The sequence below is a fragment of the Pelmatolapia mariae genome, linkage group LG18 (genome assembly GCF_036321145.2).
Source record: "Pelmatolapia mariae isolate MD_Pm_ZW linkage group LG18, Pm_UMD_F_2, whole genome shotgun sequence".
In the NCBI taxonomy this organism is placed as follows: Eukaryota; Metazoa; Chordata; class Actinopteri; order Cichliformes; family Cichlidae; genus Pelmatolapia; species Pelmatolapia mariae.
The window spans coordinates 10,781,889-10,803,322 of NC_086243.1; the positions used below are offsets into that span (position 1 = coordinate 10,781,889).

The window sequence follows — 21,434 nt, forward strand, 5'->3', positions numbered from 1 at the left end:
TATTCCAGCAGTGCTGAGATGGAGATGATAGGTTAAAATTAGATGGGATTATTCAAATTTAACAAACTTACCTAGCACACAATGTATTAAAAAAAATAAAAAATTCTCCATGACACAAACTTAAGAATACAAGCATGCAAATCCCCAACACAGATCATTCCCCTTTGTTTATAATTATAGATATAAATGAACAGCACAAGTGACTCATGACATATAATACAGGCATGTAAGTAACAAAAGATTAACTTACCTTGTTTTCAAGTCTGTCTGTTCCTCTGAACATGCAGTCTGACTCAGGCCACCACCCAGGTCTGAAACACCAGTCTGGCACCGGGTGAGATCACATCTGAGAGGCACCAACAGGATGGTCGATGTTGCAATCTCTGCAGGCCAGCACATCCATAACGTGTGTTTTTCTAGGGCCACACTCTCATGTTGCCCCCTGTGCTATTTTCAGAGACAAGCAGACGTTCTTGCCCACACAGAGCCTTCGACAGCTGAGACAGAGGGAGCCAAGCTCCCATTGACCCCATATACAGGATAGTTATTGATACTGTGATGAACAGTGTCATTAAGCTTATCTTAATTTGCAGGGAGTGTGTCCAGGGGCATAACCCACCTCACCCATGGTATACAGAAAGAAGACTCTATAAGTCTACTTGATATTGTTTTTTATTGTGTTTTTAATGATTGATACTTTGAGTTTGTTTTGTGCCTCCTTGTAGACATCTGCAGGTCAGGAAAATGACTAGAAAGCTATGTCCAGCAGCTTGTTTGTTGAACGATCTATAAGTGAAGTATAAACTTGAATAAACTATTTCTTGCCAAGCAGCCAACTCCAAGGCTAAAAAGTGCAACTTCCACTTGAGGTTGGCTCAAAAGTAAGTCAGTCCTCACATGATATGTTAAAATGCCCAACTTTACAGGAGCAATAAACATGTTTATAGCCTGCTACAAAAAAATATTTTGGTAATTTAGCCCATGAGGATGAAGACTCGACTGTTTAAAGTGTACTCAACATTAAAGTCATGGATTGTGAAGCTAACAGGTGTATGCCAACATAGGCAAATGTAGCCTCTAGTTGTATGTTAACCTTTACTTCAGCTTGTCCGAGTCACTGAATAGTCTTGACTATTTCTGTGTTGTTGGTGACATCTTCAGTATTTGAGAAAGAGTGTGCACTTTTCTACTGCAGTTAGCATCAATTAGCTAGTATTTGGCTGTTAATCCACCTTGCTAGCCAAGTTATCTAGCGCTAGCTAAATAATCCAAGTATGGTACCTTCTAGCTCCAAAAAGTCACAAACCAGTAGGTGATGTCAATGTGGCTTCATACATCTTTCATGTGCACTTAATAGGCATGTACACCAGTTGAACTGCTTGTAAACTCAAATATCTAGTTATTGGTAGCCAAACACATAGTAGCAACTCTATGCATTTAGGCATGTTAATGTGGTCGAAGAAAGCTGCTCAAGTTCAACCAAACATCATAGGAAAGGTGATTTAAGTGACACTTTGGCATAAACAAAGGTATTGGCATATCCTGCCCTGTATAGATGACTTTAGTGATGTAAGAGTGTGGTTCTTGGCACACTTCACTTAGCACCAGCTGATCACCTCAGACTACCCAAGTATTATTGCTGACCATGTCCATCTGGTTATGACCACTGTGTACCCTTCAGGATAATGTGTCATGTCACAAAGCTCAAATCACAAACTAGTTTCGTAAACATGGGAATCAGCTCATTGTATTAATCAGATCTCAGTCTAGTAGAGCTCCTTTGGGATATTGCACAACTGCACGTTCATATTACAGACATGTAGTCGATTAAATCTGCAACTTGTACATAATAAAGTGGCAGATAAGTGTATTTTTCAGTCCTTAAGTGAAGCTCACTGAACCTTTGCATTTTTGTTAGGCCCATTCAGTTATCTACAACAGCATACAGTGTGGTCCCTTGGTGGTTTCGCTACATCAATCAGCAGCACATGTAACATTAAAGGAGCAAAGTGTTCCTTTAAAATTACTGTTACAAAAACAAGAAGCAGAAATGAGACCAAATTAAATTAAAAACAGAGTAGCCATTTTAATGAAGAGTTTGACACAATGTAAAAAAAGAAAATCCTAGTTGAAACCACAGCTACACATCATGTTAAACCTCTGACAGAACTGCTCAATCGGCCGACACTACTGAATACAAGGGCTCTATATTAGCTCCGTATTTTTCAGTTGGTATTTCTACGAATATCAAATAAACACATCACAGAAAAACAGTAAAAAAAATATGTTACAACATATACACACACCACTATCAAATCTGTAGCATTTTCACTCAGCTTTGCTTGATATGCACATAGAAGGCGTTTGCCTGTAACTCGAGTCGAGACCAGAAGCAGAATATGAGGCACAGTTTTCAAAAACAATACCAGTCCAACATACGGAAGCATATCGACCCTGCTCGGCCTTTCTGACGTAATCTAAATGACATTTCGTCATTCGAGCATAATTTGCTCTAACAGTGTTTTACAAAGTCTGACGTGCTGTGACTCATTCCCCACTGTGTGATTCAGGTCTTCATTGAACTGTGGTTACTTTGGACTGAATGATGCAGAACATGTGCATGAAAAAACATTAATTAATCACACTGACTGTCCTGTGATGAATGTGTTGTAGGTGGTACTGAGATCCAGAGCCACAGCTTAATATTGTCATTGCAAGCACCCATTTGAGGAAGTGAAGGCAGTGTTGAGGGCGGCAAGGCCCGTGTGTATTTACAAAAAAAAAAAAGAAAAAAAAAAAAAGAAAAAAAAAAAAAAGGAAAAGCTCACCTGCATACACACAACATACCCACCAAAACACTTACTGATGAAAGTGTTGACAGGCAAAAGCAATGGAGTTATTAAGAATCAGTGTAGGACAGTTTGTGAATAGGTTTGCATGTTTGAGACGCTGAAGGGTTAAACAACAACAACAACAAAATATGTTTGGCACATTAAAGATGCCAAACGGGGAATGAAATAGGCCGTTTGTTGGCTAATTGACTGATTATATTTGTTAACTGCAGGAGCACACACTTGCGCACACACATACACGCTAATAAAACAGAAAATATCTGTTGTGTAACTACAGCATATTCTGGCAGAAAGAACATACAATATATGCTTATTATGTCAAGGAGCTAACAAAGAGCCCTGTGGCAGACAAAGGTATAGTTTAACAGATAAACCAGTACTTGCTTATTGTATACTTATGCAAGATTGCTGAACAGTTTTCTGCCTTGCGGTCAGTGTCTGACAGATTTCATAAACATGTTGCTGCTGTTTTGAGCAGACTGCGTAGCAACAGCAGAAAAAGTTGCAACGTTCAAGAAAAATACGCTGAACAGGCAGCCCGTAGGTAAACTAAAGATCTGCTACAAGCAAAGCTGGATTTTCATGTATTCGATTTTTCTTTTCTTATGCTACTGCAGAGAAGCTCAGTTGGACTAAAAGAGGATACATTTATTTGTAATCTCAGCTCAGAGTCTGTGGAAGATAGGTCAACTCTGGAAAGATCCAGATAAGCCTGAAGTCTCTGAGGTGAGGTCGCTACTGAACCGACCAAAAGAAATGAGAGCACATACTTGGTCCAATTTTAATGACCCACTATATGCAGACAGACAGACAGACAGACACACACACACACACACACACATCCCTCTTTCTGGGTGTTGTATTACCCTCTCAACTTCCTCTTTACTTTGTGACCCTGTGACTCTCTTTAGCTTGGCGATAAATAGAGGAGGAGTAAAAACTTTCCATGCAGTCTGCCACTGGGTCACAACTCAGTCCAACTCTTCCTCTTAGTTTGGCAAAGCTGCTAAAGTTCAGGAACACTTATTTAAAGTAACACTTATTCAAACTTTCTGTAGACCTTGTGCTTAAATAGAACAACAATACACTCGCTCACTCAGGCCGTAAACATGACCAGAACCCATAAATACATGATACTTGAATAAAGATTGCTAGAAGAGTTAAACCTTATTTTTACTGCAGGTTTTCCAGTTAACAGTCCTCCTGTCTTTAGTTGCATCAAATAAATGAGGACGTTTGCATTCTGCAAATACTGATACACGATCGCACAAACAGGCCAACATTAATGTAATAGTCTTCAGACAAAAAGCATTAGATACCAAAAAGAGTGAAAACCACTCAATATAGTCACTTAGAGACTATAAATAAATATTCACATGAAATCCGTAACATTAAAAAAATAATCACTGCTTCAGTTAAAGTCTTTTTGATTCTAAACATACAGAATAAAACCTTAAATCTTGAGTTGATGTGTCCATAGTAACACATGACGTTTTTGTACCTGTAACTTTAGTTGCTCAACCAGCTGTTCTTCAGCCTAAACCGTGGCGAGTGTCTGGATGACACGGAACCAGAAAGAGTTAGTTGTAGTGTCAAGTTGGCACAGTCTTTATGTGGAAGTCTTGGCTGTGTGTGCTGCTACATCTTCCTGGGGATATTGTAGGACATGGACAGTGACGGTGCGCTGGGTGCCACCGTAGGCGAGCTGATTTCAGGCGGGTACGGCTGCAGGCTCATCTGCTTGTTGTCGTGCAGCTTGCGGACGACGATGCGGGAGAAGTCTTCGTTGTGTTTGTCGCAGGTGTCCAGAAGTCGGCGGACCTTAGCGGTGCGTGTGGGCTGGTTGATCACCAGTTCGTAATCCTCTTTCATCAGCATGGAGTGGGACAGCAGGGCGTCCAAGCTCTGGTTCAGACAAGCCTCCGTCATCTGGGAGACAATTTCCTCACGCCGGATTGCAATCCACTGGGAGATGGGACCTTGCAGAGGAGGAGAGTGCCGCAGTGGAGGAGAGTAACCTGCAACAAGAAAATTTGCTGAACATTGCTGCAAGGGTGAAATATACTCTTTATACCAAAAGTGTAAGGTGTTACAAACCAATGTTATGTTACGCCAATCAGCTGAATAGGAGTGTAACTTGCTATCAGGGCCTACTAGTGAAGAACAAAGGAACGATAACCTCACCACTATGATGCTAATTTGTATCTTCTTTAGGAAGAAATAAACACAGTTACACTAAAATGATCGAAGTGTACTTGAATGCCCTGTACTAGACAGAGCCAGCAAAACACAGAAACATGAATTATGAGGTTGATAGCCTATCGGTACCATGTGTCCAGGAAAACAAAAAGAAAAGTGCAACTAGAACAGGCAGGTCCTGTGAAAAACAAAGTGCATCTGTACTGCTTCCACAGGAATTAAGAAGCTAAGCGGCAGCTGGGTGTTACTAATTAAATTTACTTGGTTAACTGATCATCAGCAAGTGTGAGCACCTCTAAAAAAAAAAGCAGAAGTTTTGACAATTTTCTCGTCTGGAGCATGCAGCCACAATCTTCCCAGGACTGGACATCCCAGCAAATGTACTTGATGGACAGAATGAGCAATAATCTGACACACTGGAAAAAACCCAAAAGCTACGTCTCAGACTCTACAGGCCTATATGTTAAAGTTCATGACAAACACTCAGAAAAACATTGAACAAGTTCTTATTTGAAGATGTTATCAGGAGAAAGTCTCTGTCTCTAAAAACATGTATTGCTTAAGTTTGCAAAGTTGCATCTGATCAAACCTCAGGAATAATGTCCTCTGGACAGATGAGACCAAAGCGGAGATGTTTGGCCATAACGTACAACACCACGTGTGGTGCAAACCAAACACAGCATATCAGCACAAACACCTCATACCAAATGTTAAGCACGGTGGGGGAAGGGCGATAATTTAGGCTTGTTTTGCAGCCACATGACCCAGGCAGGTTGCAGTTATTGAATCAAACATGAACTCCTTTGTCTGATAGCTAAAGTGTGGTTGAAACTGAGTCATGTAACAGGACAATGATCCCAAACACAGAACAGCTGAGAAAAAAAAAATATCAAAGTGTTAAAATGGTCCAGTCAAAGAGCTGTTCATAAATGAAAGCCCACAAACTTCAGTGAACTGAAGTAATGCTGTAAAGAAGAGCGTGTGAGAGACTGATAAAGTGGTACAGAGAATGATTACTGCTGCCAAACGTGGTTCTACAGCCTACTGAATCATGAGCTGCACTCTGTTTTTCACATGCACTCGTCTATCATAAAGACTTGAAAATGGGACACAGGTCCACGCATTCACACACTGACAGATGCACGATTTAGCTTCTTGTACCTTGAGGCTGAGGCTGTGCTTTGAGGGAGACATTAACCAGCTTTGTCTCACATTCGGCGATTGGTTCAGGTTTGCTGAGTATGTTTAAATCATTCGTCCAGCCGTTCAGTTTATCCCCACATACTGGTTTATCATAGACATCCTTCAATGACTGTGGAGACTCCAGACTGTGAGGCATGAATGACGATGGAAGGCAATCTACAGCTGAAAAACATAACAAGAAACGTGATGTGCCCAGCAGCCAAACAGAGCATACACTGTAACAGAGACTGAAGTATTATATTTGAACTCTCTATGACATCAAGTCACACCACTTCCTTTAAAGATTATCAGTGGTGATACTTGGTAAAGGTGTTGGTGTCATTACGTTTAGCGGATGCAGCATTGCTGCTGGAGAGGGCGCCCGGTAGAGATATGTCCGTGTCCTGAGAGGAACAAGACCCCGAGCCTGATGTAGTGGCCTCCTGCGACAGAGGAAACAGTGAGGTTTCATTTATGTTGATACATGACCACAACGACACAGACACAGATATCACCGTTTTCATTATAAGCCAAGTACATCATTCAGGTTCAGTTACCGGCTGACAACATGCATAAATAAAACCAAAAAAACCAAAAAACAAAAACACGCTCCACACACGTCATCTTTATTCTCAGTGTAGGTGACGAGTAGATACTGACCGTCCACTGGCTGGGCCTGTCCTTTGGCATACTTGGAGTTTCCTCCTCACTCCCCTTCTGACAGGCTGCTGGGGCTGAACAACACTGTGACCTCAGCTGTGTGAGGAGCAAAAGAGATACGGCACAACCACACATTAGCCAACAAAAAGGTCAGCTTCAAAATACTTTAACTGTCAATCCCTTGCTAAAAAAAAAGTACACAGAAAAAAAAATTCCACACAACACTGAAAGAGAGGATTACATTTACAAAAAAATCCCATAAAACTATATCGGACAGTGTAAGGAGAATGTTGAAGTATCTGACCACACAGTCAAATATTGACTTGCCCAACAAAGCAGCAGGTTCTGGTGTTGCTAAAAAAACAAACAAACCTCAAAACAAATATACGTCAACCTGCTGACCCACCCATTCATTTAAGTGATGCTCTTTGCTAACGTAGCTGATGTGATGCTACACAGTAGTAAACATGACCATGTCCTAACTTTTAGAGACGAGTTTCTGCCATCAAACTTTATTAAAATGACAAATTTTCTTTAAATAAAGAGTTTTGGAGATGACTTTATTCTACTTTTTATTTACATTTTAAAGAGTGACAACTTTGCTAATGTATAACCAACGTGTTTAACAATACACTGAACAAAACTAAAGGTCACTGATGTTTTCATAACTTCTGTGACTTATGCAAGTGTGGATATGTAGAGGAGGAAAAAAAAGGAGTACTAAAAATACACGCTGTTAACTTTTCTTCAGTACTCTGCAGCTAACAGACAATAATAACACTCAACTGTATAGATTGTTCTTTACCACAGTTATTTCCCTGCTGCCTTTAACTGCATGTAGTTCAATTTTGTGCTTGTTGAAAGTACGGCTTAGAAACAGACATGTGACTGCAAAGTCACATACACACTGAAAATATAAAGAGGAAGGATATGCTGAAGGGAAATTATGATGTCAGTTTTTAATCTCTCGCTCGCTGAGTCACAGTGCAATATAAACTGCCCCAAATTGCACATAATTCAACATTTATACTTGTGTAAATGTGTGTGTCCATACACAGCCAACTATAAATAAAAAATGTATCTAATGTTAATAATTAACCATCTATGTCTGACAGTCTTTTGAGGATGAGTTCTTTTAATGATCACTAAACAAAAACTGTATATAAAAGATGGCATCACCCATTGGTTTTTACTTTGAATCCTTTAGTCTGACATTTCAGGTGGACTGGCTTTTTTCTGCCTTTATCATTTTGGGTTTTTGAACACTTAACTACTTTGGACAAAACTATAAATCGGGAGCACGGGTGTCCAGTTGTTAGCTAACTTACAGCCAGCTTGAGGCCATACCTCTTAATCCTTCAATTCAGATGTTTTCTGTCCCATTACCACAGGTGTATGAAATCAAGCACCAAGCCATGTGTTCTGCCTTTACAAACATTTGCGAAAGAATGGGTAATTTTAAAGAGCTCATTGAATTTGAGCATGCTGCTGTAATAGGATGCCACCATTGTAACAAGTCAGTTTGATAGTTCTTTCCCCTTTCCTAGCTATTCCACAACTGATATCAACTGCTATACGTGGTATTACTGTAAGGTGGAAGTATTTAGGAACTCAGAACTGAAGTGTCAGACCACAAAACTACAGAGTGAGGCACAGAGTGTGGAAAAGTTGCCAATGCTCTGCTCAGTAACTGCAGAGCTCCAAACCCACACTACCATTAATATCAGCAAAAAACTATGCTGGTATGGGGGTGTTATATGCAAGTGGTTCAGTACCTCGTCGAAGATATTGGTAATCACAGGATCATAGATTTATGAGCACAAATTAGTGGCAGCTTTCAATTTATCAACACATCTCCCCGTTTTGCCGTTTGCATAGTAAAAAAAATAAAATAATGAACTAAGTAAATTAGTAATTCCCCAACTATGAGCCACAATGTCCCCAGACTGAGTCTGTCAGAGGCCCCTGCCGCATTTCGTCGCTGTTTATTGGTTTCCTGTTTTTTTTCTAACAGCTAAGTGTCAAAAGAAAGCATCAAATATGATCAGTGTAGTTTTTTCTAGATCACATTTATCTTTTTTTCCTTTATCATTTTCCTTCTAATCAATTTGAAAAGGTGATAAGCTGATCCAGTAGACCTGTGATAAACTGCCAATTCAGGGAACCCCTGTGCAATTACTAAGGAAAGGAAAGATTTTATGACACTTTAGGTGATGCATTTAGTGGTTAGTACTAGCTGTAAAAATCTGGCCATCAACAGTTTATAGCGAACCACCCACACACACACAGAATGAAGTCACTGTTACACTAATAAAAACAAATGCAGTTGTCACTGTAGCTATAGCTGCATGAAAGCCTGTGCATTTATTTTTCATATGCATGGCTGTGAGACATCATCATGAAACTAAAGTCATACTCTGAGCCACAGTCTGTCTCAAACTAGTTTCACCAGATTTCTCTTACTGTAAGCTGACACACCTGAGCGCATGCTGACAGACAAACGATACCATCCCATAATACACTCTTTGTGGATCAGAGGAAATGCAAATTTAATTTTGAAATAAATCAAAAGTAGTTTTCAAAAGAAAAAAAAAGTGCTACACAGATTTCCCTACAGGTACATAAAGAAGAAATATAAAAACTGACCTTTTTCTTTTTGATCTGCAGCACAGCTTCCAGGAACTCTATTTCGTCAAACACCCTCACCATAGGCTCCAGCTCTATCAAACAATCTGAAATGGTAGGAAACACATCACACTGCTAAATTATGCCAAAGACGTAACACAGAACTACCGTCACATTAGCAGTGCGCACTTCAGTCATTTGTATGAGCATACTTTGGAAGGAAGGCCGTTCATCTGGATTAGCGTTCCAGCCGGCTATCATAAGATTGATGAGTGTTTCTCTGCTGGGGATGTCTGCGGACAGGCTCTCCAGGCTGGTGTCAGGACGCAGCCCGCGCAGCACGCTGAACATGATCTGAATGCCATTGGTCACCTCTGAACATAAACACACACATATTAGTGACTCAAAAAGGGTAAAGAAGGAACAAAGTATGACGTGAAAACCCCCCCCAAAACGAGCAGTTACCTTTAAACGGGATCTGCCTGGACAGCACCTCCCACATGATGATGGCATAGCTAGAATCCAAATATCAAAGAGGAAAACAGTTAAGGGAAGAGTTACTAAGTTGCCAGATATTGGCATTTCCCCTCACAGCTGAGGGACTCTACCACAAGCCAACTTCAGGGATGACTCTCAAAGCCATGACTGATTGACCCGTTGCAGCAAGCGTAACCTCTTGCGCAAAATTTACAAAGACTACATCAGCGGAAAGTAGAGTTCTCTTATTAAAGCGGAAAAATAATCAGAATTCCTTTTCTGACAGACTCGTGGATCTCGACAGTTATGTCTGATTTTGTCTGGCATGACTGATTTAGCCTCCGACACTGGGCCCTGCAGTGGTATGCAAACAATGCAATCTGAGGCAGGAACTCTGTTTCACCTTACAGGAAGGAAAGCCTCATTTCCCTTAAATGCTTATTGTGCTCAACAAACACGGAAGTTATCAGAGTTTATAGTAACACTGTTAAGTCATCAAGACTTTTTCTGCTAAATTTTCCGGGAAGAATGTACATTTTGAGACTCACTTCTACATAATAGTTACTGGGTTCTGGTGTCTTACCTGTACATATCGTGCTTCACGTCGGCCCGACGGCTCTTGGATGGTTCGTACTCCTCAGGGGGCATGTAGATCACTGTACCCTCAGCTGGCTTGGACCCCGAGCCTCTACTCACTGACAGCTGTCGCCACTTCGATAGGCCAAAGTCTGCAATCTGGAGAGAAGCAGAAAGTTAGCAAGACGTGAACTGCAGACAGACGAAGTTATACAAAGCCACAGTTTTACATTTTATGAGTCTTAAATTAATTTGTGACAAAAAGTCAAATAAGGTTGATAACTGCAGCGGGAGGACAGCCTTTTCTATAATATCAGATCTTTAAGGGGAAGTTATTATGCCTTTCTTATTTCCTGTTACAATGGTGGATACTCAAACTGCCCTAAATAGTGAGTTTCAGGGAGGTTTTTTCCCCTTCTACTGTTATCTCTATCCCCTCTTTCTGATACTGTATTATCTTTATGTGCTCATCTTAGGCACACAGCGCTGAGTGTCAGCAGACTAGCACCACCCACCTGCTGTTTGAACCTTCTGTTTGTGAGGGGCAGCCAATCAGAAGAAAGTTTAAAGGAGAGGAGTTTGTTTTACAGTCCTGTAACCTTTTGTTCCAGCTCCAACAAACACACTGACACGGTTTAAGGTGATGTCATAGATTTTCCTGTTCTGCACGCACCTCATACTTGACGCATACCTTAACATGAAATTCACCATCCAGCAGAATGTTTTGGGTCTTTAGGTCGTGATGTACGAGGGGTGGGTTCATGTTGTGAAGGAAGTTAACCCCAAGGGCGATCTCATACAGAATCCTCAAACGCAAAGGCCAGGCAAGAACGGGGTACACGTCCTTCTGTAAGGCAGAGATTACAAAGATGGGCTAAAGATATAATAAATGTATAAATAAAAGAGGGAAATGTGGGTTTTACTACAGTGAAAGTACAAAACAATGCAAGAGCTTGAAATAAATACTGAAAAAATTACTACACTCAGACTAGTGGGAATTTCCCTTGTGCATAGCTGTCTGCTTCCCTCAATGCTCGGCTTCTCTTTCCCTACTTTCTTTTATGTTTCATCAGATACTAATTACTTCGAGCTTTCGCTTTTGTTTATAGTCTCACTGACAGGAAAAAGAGTCATACACTCACATGATGAGTGATGCACAGGAGAGAAAAACAACAGACCAATGCAACTCCCTCAGCTGACCTCTTTTGGCAACAAAAATCCAAATGCAACAACTATAAAACCTTCATTTTATTCAGTGTGTAGTCTGGGCAACTGTTACAGCTAACTATTTAAACCAGGGAAAACTGGTGCCACTCAGTGGCACTCTAAATGGTTTATTTAAGGGTGTATTGCTCAGACTAGAAGAGTTCCTAGTGATAGGAAGTGAACTTGATGAGCTACCTCATGGAGTAACCGGTCCAGAGATCCATTGCTCATGAACTCCGTGACTATGCAGAAGATACGAGGCTCATTGCAGACACCAAAGATCTGGATGATGTAGTTGAACCTGGCTTTGTGGAGTACCTCGGCCTCCTTCAGCAGGCAGTTCCTCTCTCTGAAACACAGCCAGACACAGAATAAATAACAAAAACAAAACAGCACTGACAGCACTTTTGTGATAGTGAGGTAAATGAATATTTAAGATAAAAACCTTCTAGAAACACAGACCAAAAATGCAGAATACAATCTTGCTGAAACTCTTGATTACACAGAGGAGTAAAGATGTTACATGCAGGTATCTGAGAATTTCTCACTTGTGAATTTGTGCAGAAATGTTTTAGATGTGATGTGAGCAGAATGACCCATTACTAGGTGACCAATAAATACCAAACTGAGTCATGATGTCTGGACATTTGACTGAAATCCAGTTGGGCTGGTTCACTGTTGTTGGGAAAGACAGAGTTTTGTGAAACAAGCTTAAGAATTTCACATTAAAAGGTGGACTTAATTTTATAACAGAGTGGTATATTTGCATACCTCCAGAAATAAAGAATGAGTGTAGGATTTAAAAAAAAAAAAAAATATTGTGCAGTTCAGATTTGTGCCAGTCTGAGCAAACTAGCCCTCTAGCTGGAAGTCACTGGACACGTAAGCCACAGAGACTCTTTAGCCTTTTCCCTGCCAGAGGAATGAAAAACCTGCTCGAGCACTCTGAACACATTTCATTGAAATGTACAGGAAGGCCTCACATTTGACTCAAATTAGGTCAAGTGCTGCAGCTGTTACTGTGGAGTAAGTACAGGCAGACTTTACTGCATCATCCTGAAACAGCACAAAGTTTTTCTGTATTAGTGCAATTCATCTATAAATGGCTCAAATGTGTCTCCGTGACCAAGACCTTGTTACGTGAAGTTGTCTGATCGGTGTTGAGTACCTTTCTATAACTGGAGAGTCGAGCTTCAGGCACTTGACGGCCACAGTGGTCCTCCAGTCGGAGTGCTTCCCCTTGAACACGGTGCCGAAGCCCCCTCCGCTCAGGTAGTACAGGTCCGTCAGTTTATTCTGGGGGATCACCGGCAAGGTGCTGGTCAGGCTGCCGATATCCAAACAGCCCGCAGTTGGCTCCATAGCAGTTTCTGAATCCCTTACGCGAAGGCTCTCAGGATTTATCTCTCACGGGGTTGGCCAATAAAGGCAGAACTACCTCTTTTGGTATAAACGCAAAGAGGAACTGCGCTCCTGCATGCCACAACGTAGCCGACTGCTAGCATGCTAAGCTAACATTAATGTTGCAGAGGAGGGGGCGAGCAGAAAAAACAGAGCAGCCGATAAACAGCGAGTCCGCTGACCGGCGACAGCTGTCGTTCACCCAGCGACTACAGTTAAATGTGCGCAGCACCCAAAGCGAAACAACAACAAGAAGAGCGCAGCTGAGCTCCGCGCTCATTTAAGCAGGTGCGTTTGTTGTTGCTAATGACGACACGCTTCCGGCTTTTACGAGATGCGTTCACGAGTGTAGGTTTGGAGAACTTCAGACAGTTGACCCTGTTTTCCAAGCAGCCCTCTGAGCGCATTCAGAATCCCAGTACAAATATGGATAACAGCGAGGTAAGTCTAGGAAAAACACTGAGGAGGCACGCTGTTAAAATACCATAAATCATAAATGAGCCTTTAACTCAACTTTAGTTTCAGTTTCGCTGAAACAAAGATCCGCCTCCTGCGGCATGAGACCAATTGGTAATATTGGGATTTTTAGCATCGGGAATCCCCCCCCCCCAAAACAGGGGCTTTCCTACAGATATGTCGACGCTAAAGACATGTCAAAATACGATGTTCGTGTCATGTGATCATAAGTAGCACTTTCTCTTTTCAGAAGCAGTATAGATTTCAGTTTTTCAGTGTTATTTTAGACATCCTGATAGCAGATTTTTAGAGGATCTTATACAAACTGTTCAAATAAGACAGTTAAATGCATGATGTCTTGATAAACTTTATTATTATTATTATTGATTTTTTTTTAGGTATTTATTCTTTGATCGCTCCAAATTTGAGTTTATGTGATAATTGGGCCTTTTGGTAAGTCACAGTTAGTGTTAATTTATTGAAATTATAGGTATTTTTTTTGTTTTAAATTTGACCTTTTACAAGTGCGTTGTTGCGATTTACTGAAACAGGAATGTTTTTGTGCTGTTGGATGAGACACACCATAAAGCACATGACTCTGTGTCCCTCTGTAATCTGAAACCGAGAACAGGCTTTCAACAAATCAGGTACTATGATACTGCTTACGTGGATGTCACCCAAACTGCCTTGTGTTTTTGATGAGCCAGCAAGAGTATGGAGTGAGACAATCCCTGCACAGATCAGGTGGGAAACAAAGCTTGATTCTATAAAACCCTGTGCTGTAGTTCCTTCACCCGCTCTGACTCACTGGAAATGTTTGCACTGATCCGCTGTAAGTACACTACCATGCTCTCTGTGCATGTCCATGTGGTTCCCTCTGTGTTTATTCTAATTCACCATGTGTCCTTGTTCACAGTACGTCACTAAGACCACCACAGATGGCTATTCCATTTACTCCAGTACCTTTTCCAGTGGACCGGGTCAGCGTGAGCAGGTCTTGTTGCAAAAGAGCTTCTCCCATACATATCGACTCTTCATCTGCAAACTGTGAGCACTCACCTCCTAAAAGCAGAGGAGATGGTCCCACTGTAGATCCTACTGTAGATGAGACTTGTGGGAGACCAAGAGGAGGCCTGACAGATGGGCCATCCAGACAGCACAGAGGTGAAATGAGCTATGGGGAGAGCTGGATGGAGAGACCCATTATTCTGACACTGCTCGGCCACGAGATCTTGGAGGAGAGGGCAAAGTTCACGGTAGGGATTTAAAGGGAGGGCTCTTCTTTTCCTGCAGACAAGACGCCAAACTTTATCCTGATGTAAAAAAACAAACAAACAAAAGAAAAACCAAAGAAAAAAAGGATCTCATATTTAGGGGTTTCCAAAATTGTGCAATCATGCATTTTTAAGTAAGCACATTTTTACATATATATATTATATGTGCGTGTGTGTTAGCTGCATAATAAAACAAGTAAAAGTCACATGTTCAAGTCAAGAGAGCCAAGAACAAACTGTGCAAACTGTGTTAACAAGGGCAGGACCTTAAAAGCCTGCAATAAAAGCTTGTTGGATTTTTACTTTCATAAATAACATCATTGTTGGCTAAATTTCACACAATATTTGTTTTTTGGAAAGGATTTAGCTGAGTGGGCAAAAAAATGAGTGAATTACAAAAGTTGTAATTGCTGATGCTGAGGGTGTCAGTTGAACACGCTGCCTTATTCACAAGGGAACACCAAAGCAGGCCACGCCACATGTTTGGAACATTTTCTTTTTTATCGGATATGGGATTTGCATCTCCTTTCAGGATCAGTCAGATTAGGCAGATGTGCAAACCGTTACACTGTGGAACCAGAGGAACTCATATCATTTTAAAACTTGTTTAGCAAAAGAGAAAGAAAGGGCTGGAACAGGGAATAAAACAATAAAACAATCCTCTGATTGTTTCAGCATGTCTGTTAGAATGGCCAAATAAATTGGTTCATTTGAGATTTGTCAGCGACCGGAGTTTTGTGTTGGCGCTCTGCCTTTGGGAATTCCACGCTGGACTGTCGTGGTTTTGTCTTAGCACCACGGATGAAAGTCGTCATCACAGACTGAAGAAATAAAACAACTAGTAAGAGAGAGCAGCTGTTGGCTTTCTAAATAAAGAACTTGCTGTCAATAATTCAGATTTAATTTTATAATATGCATGTGGCTGCCTGAGCAGCATTGCTTTCTGAAAGCATGCTTGTAATGACATCTCATTCAGTTTTATGCTGATGTACACCCAGACAGCAAGACGAATCCACTCACTCTGAGAAAACCTGAACAACAGTGACAGGAATAATATTGCAGTTTACAGTTTGTTGTGAGAAGAGGGGTGAAATACGCCACCCAGACTTTCTTAATGTGTTATAAACGCTTTATTACAGATCATCTTATTGACATTACAGCTGTTTTTAAAGGATGCATTTACAGTTCCTTATATATGTTGTACTATCCTACTGCTCTTGCTCTTATGTGCACCTGAAATGCACACGCGTACAGTGTCAACTTGCTAAGGCACTCAGTGCAAACCAATACATGTGTCTGTTATTTGTCATATAGTCGTCTGTGCTCTGTAGGTTTATAAAATCCTGGTGGCGGGGAGTCAGGGAGACAGCTGGGTGATCTTCAGAAGATACACAGACTTCTGCAGGCTCAGTGACAAGGTGAGAAGATATCGTGCACCTCAGCAGCTACATATTAGTGAAGCAGCTTATATATTCATTGTGGTGAAATGACGTGCCGTGAGGAGCCCGGAGAGGCTGGAGGGGGTAGATTATATATGGCAAATGCTTCAGCACTTGAGTGTCAGTGACTATTACTTTGCTCGATCAGTCTTAACCAACAACTTTTTTTCCACATGCAGTTAAAGGATGGTTTAGCTGCATGTGGAAAAATGTGGATGTGCATGTGGATTGGTTTGAGGGCCACAACAATCTGCTGCCTGATTTGTTCAGTACGCTCTCTTTGTTGGGCGCACATGTTGCACCCCTGAATCGGGGAGAATATAACTTGAGTTAAGAACAACACAGCGACTGTTCAGCTCGCAGCCAGTCTATTTAATGACAGGGATAGAACCAGCACTCCCCCTACAGGTGTATGCTGTAGGTGAAGTGATACTGTGAAGCTATCAAACATAAAGTAAATTAGTCAGACTAATGAAAAACCTATAAAGTGACATTTTCCCTCATGCATTTGTCTGATACACATGCAGACCTCGCTGCAACTGTTCTTTCATTTGCGGCACCGTGATTCAGCGACGCTTTCGGCTCTCGTTGATGTGATATTGTTGCCATAGTGATTCTGCTTTCCCGTTTTTGCCCTTTTTGCTCGTCGCCTTGACGCAGCTTCAAGAGCTTTTCCCCAGCTTTCATCCAGCCCTGCCTCCTAAGCGCTGGCTCAAAAACAACTATGACGAGGAGTTTCTAGAAGGGAGAAAGGCTGGACTGCAGACCTTTTTGGAGAACCTAGTGTTACACAAAGAAGTCCTCAGAAGGTGTGTGTGTGTGCATGTGTTGTGACTTTTTTTTCAGTACTACTCTAGTGGGTGACCTGAATCGTGTTTAATTCTGACCTGTACATAAAACCCTTTGGTTCCCCAGTGAAGCTGCAAGACGCTTTCTGTGTTTGGTTGAAGCACCGAGTCCGTTTGACAGCCTGGAGGAAAGCAGGGTGAGGACACGTTGCTCTCAAAGATATTGTCTCAGGGGCTGAATGTGAAGAAAGTTGTGTATCTCAAACACCCTCTGGCTACTGTGTGGCGTGCAGGCCTTTTGTGAGAGTCTCGAGGAAACTCACCTTCGTCTTCAGAGTGAACTCGCGGACAAGCAGAGAGAGGCCGACAGGCTGAAGAAGACTTTGGAGGAGAGAGAGAACCGTCTCAACCTGCTGCTAAAAGAAGCCAAGTAATTATGTTTTTGTTGCACAGCCGGAAACACAGTAAAGCAGGAGCTGTATGCTGTGCTGAAACTGTTCATTTCCCCCGTCTCACACAGATCCCTGTCACTTTCTGCTGAGAGCTTTGAAGCTTCAACAATCTTCACCCCCACAGACAGTGACACAGAGGACATGCAGTGACTGACATGGACAAAGAAACAAACTGTAAATAACATATCGAACCAACAAATCTAATCTCAGTCACCTAACACTGTTTTTTTTAATGTCGGTGTTAATGATCAATAATGTTTTCTCTATTTTCTTCTCTAGGTGACAGTGACATGTGCAAGTGGTCATCAGACATCCTGCTGGTTCCTCTTAAACCCAAGTCCACAAGAAAGTCTATGATGTGACCACCGCAGTGCGAAACAATCTTTGGATGCAGTTTAATCTAACCCCTGCCATGCATATGTTTATTTGATTCTTTTCAGGGTGTCATTAAGAGTACTACCTCAAAATACCAAGCACATAGAAGTCCCATAATGTGTATATACTACATATTATGCTGCCTAATGAGGGAAAAAATCTAATAGATTCTAATACTATTTATTTTTAATTTCTAAGCAATGTATTCAATTCATTTCGATGACAATGTTTCATTGATCTTGAATTTTAGTGTACACAAGCTCTTTTTGAAGCATAGGAAATATGAAAAAACAAAATGACCACAAGGGGGCACTGTAATACAATAACAGTTTGAGAAAGCAAACATCTGAGTGAGAGGGACACTGGGAACTTGATGTTCTGTTCTTATCTCGCACGGGGACATTTCTGTAAGATTTAAGTGCAGAGAAGCACAAAAGCTGGGGAGAGATGTTTTCCTCTTGAGTAGTGAATAACAGCTCGCAATCAATGAAGGAAGCCTGTGTGAATGTGTGTGTGTGAGAGAGATCCACATCCATCCAAGTAAAGCCTCATTCATGCGCCCTCGTTATCACACTGAATGGCCATGTTGTTTCCTTTCACTCATTCTGTTTGAGTCACTGAATAAATCAGATATGTGTGGCTTATCCGAGGTCATGAAGGCTACTTTTATGCTTCTTTTATGCCGCTGTGAGCAGGTTGGTGCTTAATTATTAGATTTGTACAATGAAAACATTCGACTGAATGTGAGTGGGTTGTATAAAAAACAATCAGAGAGCAAATTAATAATGATAATAATAATAATAAAACATTCACTGTGAAAAACAGGTTGTCCATAGTCAGATATATAAACACACTTACAGCTTGCTTGGCTGCAGAAAAACATTCATACTCTTTAAAGGATCCAATGAGTCTGGCCACAGCTTACCCAGCAGCTGTGAAATATTGTTTTGAGGTGGGCAGAAAGAATGATGTATTTCACAGTGTTACTGCATGAAGAGATGCAGGTGGCACAGTGGTTTGTTTAATTATGAAGGACAAATCAGGTGGCAAAAAACAAAGAATTAATGATTTAATTTTATAGTTTTTATCATTTCTCTGATTGTTTATTATCGGTCCATTTGCTTAAGGTTATCAGGGCCGTGGGAGGGAGGCGGTGGAGTGTGAGGGTGGTGGTTAAATGATCACTGTTTAGTACAGGCATTTGTGGCCTCCCAAGACTTTCTCTGGCACTGACACTAAGTTTGGTGTTTTACAAACATTGTCCCTGTGGGATGGATTACTATAAAATTTCCAACCATCCATCCATCAGTCAATCAATTTCTTAACCACTTGTCCAATTGAAGGCTGGAGGGGAGCTGGAACCTATCCCAGCTGTCATGGGGAAAGATGCCTGGACAGGTCACCCGTCTGTCACGGGGCTAACTCAGAGACACAGACAATTATTCCCGCTCACATTCAGAAGGAGAACATTCAAACTGCACAGGAAGATCCCAGCTGGCTGGTGGATTCGTATCCAGGACCGTCTTTTTCCTTCGCCACCATCAGCAGGTTAAGTGTTATATACTTAACATTGCAGTGGTTAACATGTGTGACTTGCACATGAAAGATCACAAGTTGGAAACTGGGAGAAGACATGAACCCAGCATCAGGGAGCCACAAGCTAGTGCACTCCCAGTGCTCCTTCCAAGCACTGAGGTCTGTGTCAGGAAGGCTTCCAGTGCTAAACCCACTATGTGGATTGATTTGCTGTGGCGACCCCTTGGAAAATAAAAGATTGACTGAAAGTACCATTATACTAATGAGAAAATGTCTAAACTAAGGTTTTGAACCTGATTATTTTTTCCTCTTAGTATTTAGTTCATTGAATTGAATTTTTAAGATATTATCATTATACTATTATAAAGCATATATACAAGAAAACAACTCATCCAGACTTAAATAAAAGTTAAGTTGAAGCTCACTTTGACCACTCTTTTTAAAGATGCCTATTACAAGCAGCCCAATCAAATCTTTGACTGTCTCACTACACTTGTAAGAAATGGCCACTTGCAGTGAGAGTTATATACAACTCCATTTCTAAAAAATTTGGGATGTTGTATAAAATGTAAATTAAAACCAAATACAACAGTTTTCAAATCTCAAAAGCTCATGTTTTATTCACAATAGAACCAGAAACCATGTTAAATGTTTAAACTGATATATTTCACTATTTCATGAAAAAATGGTCATTTTGACTGTGATGTCAGCAACACGTCCAAAAAAGTTGGGAAAAACCTGGAAAAGTAAGTGCTGCTAAAAAGAATGGCGTTGAAGAATATTATGTAACTAAGCAAGTTAACTGACAGCAGGTCAGTAACATGATTGGGCATAAAAAGAGCATCTTCGAGAGGCAGAGCTTCTCAGAAGTAAAAATGTGCAGAAGTTTACCACGATGATGTTGTAAAGACAGCAATAATCTCATCTACAGCACATAATGTTGTCAAAATGTTCAGATAATCTGGAGAAATCTCTGTGTGCAAGGGACAAGGGTGAAATATTGGATGCTCGTGATGTTTGGGCTCAGAGAGCACTGCAGTAATAACAGGGATGATTCTGACGTGGAAATCACAGCAGGAACACTTCCATAAATACAGGTTAAAGCTCTAAAATACAAAGAAGCCAAATGTGACAACTATCCAGTAACATCGCTATCAAAGCTCCTTTAAATGGGTTGAAGCAACCTGGAAAACTGAAATCTGAAATTTGTTATCAACTTGTCTTCAGCCTTTATCTCTGATGGTATGGAGGTGCATTAGTGCCTATGAAAATCGTAGTGTGCACACCTGGAAAGGCACCATCGGTGCTGAGAAGTTTATGCAGGTTTTAGAGCAACATGTGCTCCAATTTAGAAGGGAAGGTCTTGCATATTTCAGTAAGGCAACGCTAAACTGCATCTGTTACAACAGCATGACTTCACCGTAGAAGGTGCTGAACTGGCTGCCTGCAATCCAGATATTTCACCAACTGACAACATTTGGAGCACCATGAAATGAAAAATACAGTAAAGAAGTCCCAGGACTGCTGCGCAGCTATCACACAACTATCAGACAGCATTCCTCTGCCAGAAGTCCAACAGATGGTCTGCTGAGTTCCCAGATGTCCTTAAACATCTGGGAACTTCCTCAGCTTACCCATTTGACATGTTTTCTGTGTCTTATTGTAAATAAAATACAGGTTTATGGCATTTACATATCATTGAATTCTGTTTTTATTTACAGTTTAAAAAGCATCCCAACATTTTTTGAAGTATTAATTAATATCATATTATATATAGTAATTCTTATCCAATTCAGGATTGCAGGGAATTCAAATGTACCTGACAGAGAACTGCAGCTTATTTTTGTTTATCTCAGAAATGCGTGACTCGAAGTCTGCACTCAAAGCCAGATCACAGAGAAACTTTGTAAACGTATCTGCCACGTGTGCATTAGTG

General features: G+C 41.0%; 2 protein-coding genes across 2 annotated transcripts; one reads left to right on the top strand and one right to left on the bottom strand.

The window, feature by feature from the left end:
• Positions 1–2,061: 2,061 nt before the first annotated feature.
• Positions 2,062–13,518, bottom strand: LOC134616508 (receptor-interacting serine/threonine-protein kinase 2-like). The gene is made up of 11 exons (XM_063461349.1): positions 12,946–13,518; positions 11,973–12,126; positions 11,263–11,418; positions 10,579–10,730; positions 9,984–10,033; positions 9,731–9,892; positions 9,540–9,625; positions 6,894–6,989; positions 6,580–6,676; positions 6,213–6,416; positions 2,062–4,870 (listed from the first exon to the last, which is right to left on the bottom strand). The coding sequence occupies exons 1-11, from the start codon at positions 13,137–13,139 to the stop codon at positions 4,491–4,493; spliced, it is 1,731 nt and encodes a 576-aa protein (XP_063317419.1). The 5' UTR covers positions 13,140–13,518; the 3' UTR covers positions 2,062–4,490.
• Positions 13,519–13,530: 12 nt separating this feature from the next.
• LOC134616510 (sorting nexin-16-like) lies at positions 13,531–18,702 on the top strand. Its single transcript, XM_063461352.1, has 9 exons — positions 13,531–13,619; positions 14,266–14,466; positions 14,551–14,890; positions 16,240–16,326; positions 17,008–17,156; positions 17,263–17,332; positions 17,429–17,565; positions 17,656–17,761; positions 17,867–18,702. The coding sequence occupies exons 3-8, from the start codon at positions 14,573–14,575 to the stop codon at positions 17,735–17,737; spliced, it is 843 nt and encodes a 280-aa protein (XP_063317422.1). The 5' UTR covers positions 13,531–13,619; positions 14,266–14,466; positions 14,551–14,572; the 3' UTR covers positions 17,738–17,761; positions 17,867–18,702.
• Positions 18,703–21,434: the final 2,732 nt, after the last annotated feature.

What these genes read in the sequence shown, in the direction of transcription:
- LOC134616508 (XM_063461349.1), bottom strand. Translation starts at nt 13,139, where the DNA reads ATGGAGCCAACTGCGGGCTGTTTGGATATCGGCAGCCTGACCAGCACC. An exon ending in ACAGGCCCAGCCAGTGGACG is followed by an intron (nt 6,677 to 6,893) that starts GTCAGTATCTAC and finishes CCTCTGTCGCAG; the next exon opens with GAGGCCACTACATCAGGCTC. An exon ending in CAATGCTGCATCCGCTAAAC is followed by an intron (nt 6,417 to 6,579) that starts GTAATGACACCA and finishes TATGTTTTTCAG; the next exon opens with CTGTAGATTGCCTTCCATCG.
- LOC134616510 (XM_063461352.1), top strand. Translation starts at nt 14,573, where the DNA reads ATGGCTATTCCATTTACTCCAGTACCTTTTCCAGTGGACCGGGTCAGC. An exon ending in TCTGCAGGCTCAGTGACAAG is followed by an intron (nt 16,327 to 17,007) that starts GTGAGAAGATAT and finishes GCCTTGACGCAG; the next exon opens with CTTCAAGAGCTTTTCCCCAG. An exon ending in CACAAAGAAGTCCTCAGAAG is followed by an intron (nt 17,157 to 17,262) that starts GTGTGTGTGTGT and finishes TTGGTTCCCCAG; the next exon opens with TGAAGCTGCAAGACGCTTTC.